This window comes from Castanea sativa, chromosome 1 (assembly GCF_040712315.1).
Source record: "Castanea sativa cultivar Marrone di Chiusa Pesio chromosome 1, ASM4071231v1".
In the NCBI taxonomy this organism is placed as follows: domain Eukaryota; kingdom Viridiplantae; phylum Streptophyta; class Magnoliopsida; order Fagales; family Fagaceae; genus Castanea; species Castanea sativa.
The window spans coordinates 26,570,297-26,576,461 of NC_134013.1; the positions used below are offsets into that span (position 1 = coordinate 26,570,297).

A 6,165-nucleotide genomic window follows, 5' to 3' on the forward strand; every position below is an offset into this window, starting at 1 on the left:
ATCCAATTTGTGTTTGCCTTTATTTCTACTAAGAATACCACCACGGTATTTTTTTCTTTTTCACCTCTTTGGTGAAAGTATGAACTGCCGGCGAAACCCCCAATCCTCGACAGTTCCAGGCTAGGACTGTCATTGGGCTAGGCGGTGCTGCCTTGCAGCCACCGCCACATCGCCAACCATCTTCTTTCCCTTATCAAGGTTATTCTCTGCTTTTGCCTTGCCCTTCGCCCTTTTTTTGCTGTTCACATTTGGGTCTAGTTCAATCAGAGGAATGTTACCTTTTCTTTTTTGGCTTGCCGGGTCAGAGTCTGCCTTAGGGTCGTGTCCCTTCACTTGTCTCGCTAGGCGCTTCCAATGCCCACTTTTTGGGCCAAAGTCTCTGTGGTCCATCCTTTGCCTTGGTCATAGATTATTGACATTCGGCTGAAGTCAATCTCAGTCCAATCCAAGTTCTCTTTATCCACCGAGCCCATACTTTTTATTTCTTGCGTGTGTTGTCTTACTTCTTCAGACTTAACCCCAACCACATAATCTGGCACATTCTCCCATTGCATACGTTCTTCCATATCTTTTATGTGCAGCGTGCTCGTCAGAGAATCCTTCCCATTTTGGATTAGATTATCCTCAACCTTTTCCTTTGGGGATTTGACCTTACCATTTTCATGAAATATCTCCACCCTCTGATGGGACTCTTCCTTCTGACCCTCCTTTCCAGGTTCACCTTGTCCGCTGCTTGTACCAGCCTTCTGACAGAGGGTCTGCACACTCATGGTGCTGCCTACCTACCACCAATCTCTCCTTCAGCCAGAGTTGTACACCTATCGGTGTCTCCGCCGCGGGTTCCCTGTGGTTGTTTCTTTTCTCCGGCGTGTTTCCTTCACCCATTTTTCCAAAATCTCTCCCTGAGTTCCTTCCTGGCTCTCCTCTTAGCCACGAGCCGTATTGCTTCCACCCTTTATCCCCATGATTTTCCCCCTCCTTGTTTTCTGGGCAATCTTTTTCTCCATGATCTAGCATTCCACACTGGTAGTAAAAATTGGGCAAACGTTTGTACTTGAAGAAAACCCATCTGCTCTCCCCTCCTTCAATCGAAACCTTTTTCCCTCTGATAAGCTTTTTTGTGGCATCAAGATGTATTCTAACTCTTAGGAATTTTTCCCACTGCACACCTTTCTCCGGGACATCTACATCTATGACCACACCGATCTTCGATCCAATCTTAAGGCCAAACTCTCTTGTCATGCATTCTATGGGGAGATTAAAGATTTGCACCTAAAAGGGGACCCATTTTAGTTTTATCTCCTATGGGACCAACTCACCCTCAAAATCCTGTATTAGGATCAGCTGCTTTTCATAACTCCACGGACACATCTCCATTACTTTTTTCTTATCCTTCCCATCACCGAACTCCACCAGGATTAAGTCCTCTTCAATTTCGGATATTTGCATTCCTTTGCTTGGCTTCCATAACATTCTCATATTCTTTCTTAGGGCCTCCAAAATGATTATGCGTTGAGTGAGTACCTTCATGACCATTCAGTTTTTCCCAATCTCCTTCACAGCCCTCGTACTATTGCTTCCCAGTTCAATACCTTCATCTTCAACTTCTGTGAATGTTAGTTTTTTCCATAGTTCTTCTAACTCTTCCGCCATCCATATATCACACTCACGTTCACAAAGGGGTTACCAAGACTGGCCTCACCACAGAGGGAAGGTCACGCTACTCCTGCAAGCTAAGTGCAAGACTCCACATTGCCACTACATGCGCGAGAGCATGAGAGCACCTATCACCGCATTTCACTATGGGGAAAAGGATGTTGCCATCTCTTTAGTATTTTCGTGGAACTTATTTTTAATGAAAGTTTTAATGAAAAAAAAAGTTTGTGGGTCTCGTGTATAGTACACGGGACCCACTGAAAGTGCCTTTCAGCGCTGAAACGCGCTTCAAAAAAAGAAGAAGGAAATGCAAGACGCAAACCCGTAGGAAAATCAACCCAATCCAAACGGTCACTTAGCCTACAAAAAAGTTTGTAATCAAATTTTGTCTTATTAAAAATGTTACTTTTATTTGGGGGTAACTGACTTTAGTTTTGGTCTATTATTATTATTATTATTATTATTATTATTATTATTATTATTATTATTATTATTATTATTATTATTATTATTATATAGATATTGGTCTCGTTATTAAAAGAGGTGGAAGTTTAATTTGAACTAAAATCTCATTCGCATAGCTTGGATTACTTAATTAATTGATGCCAATATATATAAAATAGTCCCAACTCCCAAACATCCACCTCCCCTCTCCACTATCTCAAACATAGTCTTAATCAACATGCCTAAGCGCTGAAAGGAATCTGGGTTTGGAAAGAATTGCCTTGAAACACAAAAGAATTGATCGGTGATTTAGCACTATAGCTTATCTTTAAAATTAAATGCAAAACTGACTTGGTTCAATTTCTATAAACAGAATACAAGATTTTCTACTAATATTTTCAGGTGGTGTGTAATGACAGTAGTGTAGTTGCTATAAGAATAATGCCCTTATTGGTAAGCACTCGATTGTTCTCACTGAAAAATGTACCTATTGGTCCTACTCACTTTAGAGTATTAAATTCTCAATCATGCTTTAAACTGTTAAAGGTATATCATCCAAAGATTCTCTTTTTCCAAGGTTTGTAAAAAAAAATTGGAACAACATATTATAAACTAGAAGGGCTAGCAACTCCCCATAGAAATAGAAATAAAAAATAAAAAGAAGGGCTAACAAATAGCAATGTGGGAATATAACTTTGTTATGCTTTATCTAGATAGATGATGCATATGTTATGTAGTTATAAGCAATTCAAAGATGGTGGAAAAAGAAGATTTTTAGAGAATATATGTTCCCTTAGCATAAAAATCCAGCTTTTCCTTCATTAAGCCCATCCATATAGCTGATATTCCCTGGAACCCAAGTACCAGCAATACAACCAAGTTAGCTTGACGCACATCTGAAGCATTAATGTGATCAGGATATTGATACCATTCCCTGCCTAAAGGGTCTAATAATTTTGGGAGACTTTATCTCCAAGTCCACTGAATTTTATCACAAGAAATAGCTTGCATGGAATAGTATACAACTTTGGAATCTTTTTGATAGAGATTAAGCCTTAAGGAAGCGATACTAAGGCCACATTGAGAATATCTTCTAGGGCTGGGCTTGTCTTAAGTTTTCCTTTCTTTCTTTCCTAATTTCTAAGGAACCTATATATGCCATGGCTACCGTACTAAAGAGAGCAATTGGCACCATCATATCTGCCATTAAATACTGTTGCTTTCACTATCGAGACACCCACAAAATCAAGACCTTCAACAACTTCGACTACAACATCAACATGCCTAAGGGTCGACCCCTTTCTTTGCAGGTTCGCTTTCTTAACTCTTTTGTTTTCTGAGGTATCTCGTTGGCTTCAGCTTTTGCCATGATGTTATTTTCAACTTACCATGACATGATGAGTAGTTTCAGCCACCATAGCAATTTGCATGACATGACTTTATGTTTCTCATACCAGACGAAAAGCAAGTAAAATATTAATTCTTCTTTTTGTTGTTCTTCTTTCTCTCATAATAGCTTGATCTTCTTACTATATGGGTTTGGCAATACAAATCATGTTTCAATCTTTCATTTAATCAAAAGATCATGTCATCAGTTAGAATATGCGACGTATTCATTTGTCCTTGTTTTGTCCATGGGCTACAAAGAGAAAAGATTAGAATATAAACAAGAAGCCAAAAAGAAGAAACAAACAAAAACAAAAACAAAATCCAATTCAAGTAGGAAAAGTTATTGTATTGGGTGATGCAACTAGGTTACCTATATATGTTGAATTCTTCAACGTTGTTACTATCTTTTAACTTTTAAAGGGATGTGCAAACTTTGTAAAAGATTTCACTTGAATTTACATGTTAATGAAATCTTTACAGTTGATGCTGTCTTTTAACTTTTAGAATTTAGATCGGGATGTACAAATTTTGTAAAAGATACGTATCACTTAAATTTATACATGTCAATGAATTCTTTACTGTTTTCACTGTCTTTTTAACTTATAAATGGATGTACAAACTTTGTAAAAGATGTCACTTAAATTACATGTCAATGAATTCTTCAAATCTAGTCAGAATTTTAGAGGAGAACGAATCCGATCTCTTGAACTAACTTAAAGCCCTACATCTTTTGATAAATTATTGTAGGTTCTCCTTCCATGTCTCACTTTCATTCATGTTAATCCCCTTAAAGAATCACAATAATGTCTTGTAATGTGCTTTGGTTTTAATTAAAATCGTTGAAAAGACGATCTTCCCAGCCTTAGTGAAAAAAAGAATCTACGACAATTAGATTAATATGAAACTTATATAGCTTTTCTTAATCCCTTTAATTTGTTGTCTACACATAACTGCCCAAAGTATAAAGGGTTTTTAAAAGAACAAAGGGGACAATAGAATAAGAAGAAAGGAAAGAAACTGTGCATACTTCTGGAAGCAGCATCTGCAAATTGTGTTTACCTTTTCTTTTTGGTGGGGTACGTAATGTATGATTATCTTTTTTTCCTTGGTGTTAAAACCGTGTTTGCTTTACAGACCGTGGAGCTCAAAGTAAGGATGTGCTGTACGGGCTGCGAAAGAGTAGTCAAAAATGCCATTCACAAACTTAGAGGTACATGCCTTTTAGTTTTTAACTTTACTTTCCCTTTCACAACTTGTACATATAGGTTCCATATATTTGCGTAGATTACACGTGTAAAAGGATGGTCTCATAGAATTGCTTCATGAGACACCTTATCTTGGGACTATTGCAATAACATACTATATCTATGTATGTTTAGCTACTGTCCTTGTTATTGTCCATGAAATAACAATAATTATCTCATACATAAATTATATACAACTGACGTCTTGGAACTTTTGGGTCTCATAATGCCTGAGACTCACAAGTTGTGAGACACGAGCAACATAGTCATTGCTTAGTCTAGGGTATCAAGTCATGATTTTATGCGAGCAATGTTGGATTCAGAGGAATTAATCAACTCTCTTGAGGTGCAATTAACTCTATACCATAACCCTTTTGCCCAACACACATAGAGCTGAGCTACATAATTTTGGAATTTCAAATGTTTGTTAATTAGTGATATATAAAATTTGTATTACATGCATGTATATATGGTTTGTCAGGGGTTGATTCAGTGGAGGTGAACCTAGAGATGGAAAAGGTAACCGTAGTCGGGTACGTTGATCGGAACAAGGTGCTGAAGGCAGTGAGGAGGGCTGGAAAGAGAGCTGAATTCTGGCCTTACCCTGAAATACCTTTGTACTTCACGTCCACCAATAACTATTTCAAAGACACAACTCATGAGTTCAAAGAGAGTTACAACTATTACAGGCATGGCTACAATATTGGGGACAGGCATGGCAACATTCCCATAAGTCATCGAGGAGATGACAAGGTCAGCAACATGTTTAACGATGATAACGTCAATGCGTGCTGCCTAATGTAATTGAAATTTATATATATGAAGCATGCATGTACCAAAGTGCTATCATCATCATAATGTGTAATATTTATGTATCATATTTTATAAGAGGGGCATAATTTGTATGGTCTAGATGAAAAAAAAAAGATCCATCAATCTCTTTCGTGGTACTGTACAGTATGCAAAGCGCCTTGTTGCATTTATGCTGATTGTATGTAGGAGTGGGGAATATATTCAATGGAACAGTTCCAATTTCCAAGTAATTTTTTTCATGCAATTGTTGTTTTCGTAACTAGGAGGATTTGCTTTCTACCGTGCGATTAGTATTGTTTCTTGGAAAATGCTAAAAGTACTACTCTCTCTCTCTCTACAAATAAATAAATAAATATATATATATATATATATTGTAAGGTTGAATTTATTCAGCCATGTGTTGGTTTTATTCCGTGCCAAATTTGCTTATAAATCAGCAATTAGATACTCTGTATTTAGGTGGGAATCATGTAAGGGTTGTGTGTGAGAGAGCGTGAAGAATTCAAGTGTGTGTGTGCAATCAAGAGGATTCTCGCGACTGGATCTCGAGAGTGACTTGCGACTGGTGATTCGCTAGAAGTGCCACACGTGTGAAGCATGCCGGAAGTTGAAGGGTTAC

At 37.6% G+C, this 6,165-nt stretch overlaps 1 protein-coding gene across 1 annotated transcript; it reads left to right on the plus strand.

The window, feature by feature from the left end:
- Positions 1-3,112: 3,112 nt before the first annotated feature.
- Positions 3,113-5,769, plus strand: LOC142621741 (heavy metal-associated isoprenylated plant protein 30-like). Its single transcript, XM_075795093.1, has 3 exons — positions 3,113-3,410; positions 4,624-4,699; positions 5,215-5,769. The coding sequence occupies exons 1-3, from the start codon at positions 3,261-3,263 to the stop codon at positions 5,535-5,537; spliced, it is 549 nt and encodes a 182-aa protein (XP_075651208.1). The 5' UTR covers positions 3,113-3,260; the 3' UTR covers positions 5,538-5,769.
- Positions 5,770-6,165: the final 396 nt, after the last annotated feature.

Coding starts and splice junctions, on each gene's coding strand:
- LOC142621741 (XM_075795093.1), top strand. CDS start 3,261: ATGGCTACCGTACTAAAGAGAGCAATTGGCACCATCATATCTGCCATT. Junction 3,411..4,623: donor GTCGACCCCTTTCTTTGCAG/GTTCGCTTTCTT, acceptor TTTGCTTTACAG/ACCGTGGAGCTCAAAGTAAG. Junction 4,700..5,214: donor TGCCATTCACAAACTTAGAG/GTACATGCCTTT, acceptor ATGGTTTGTCAG/GGGTTGATTCAGTGGAGGTG.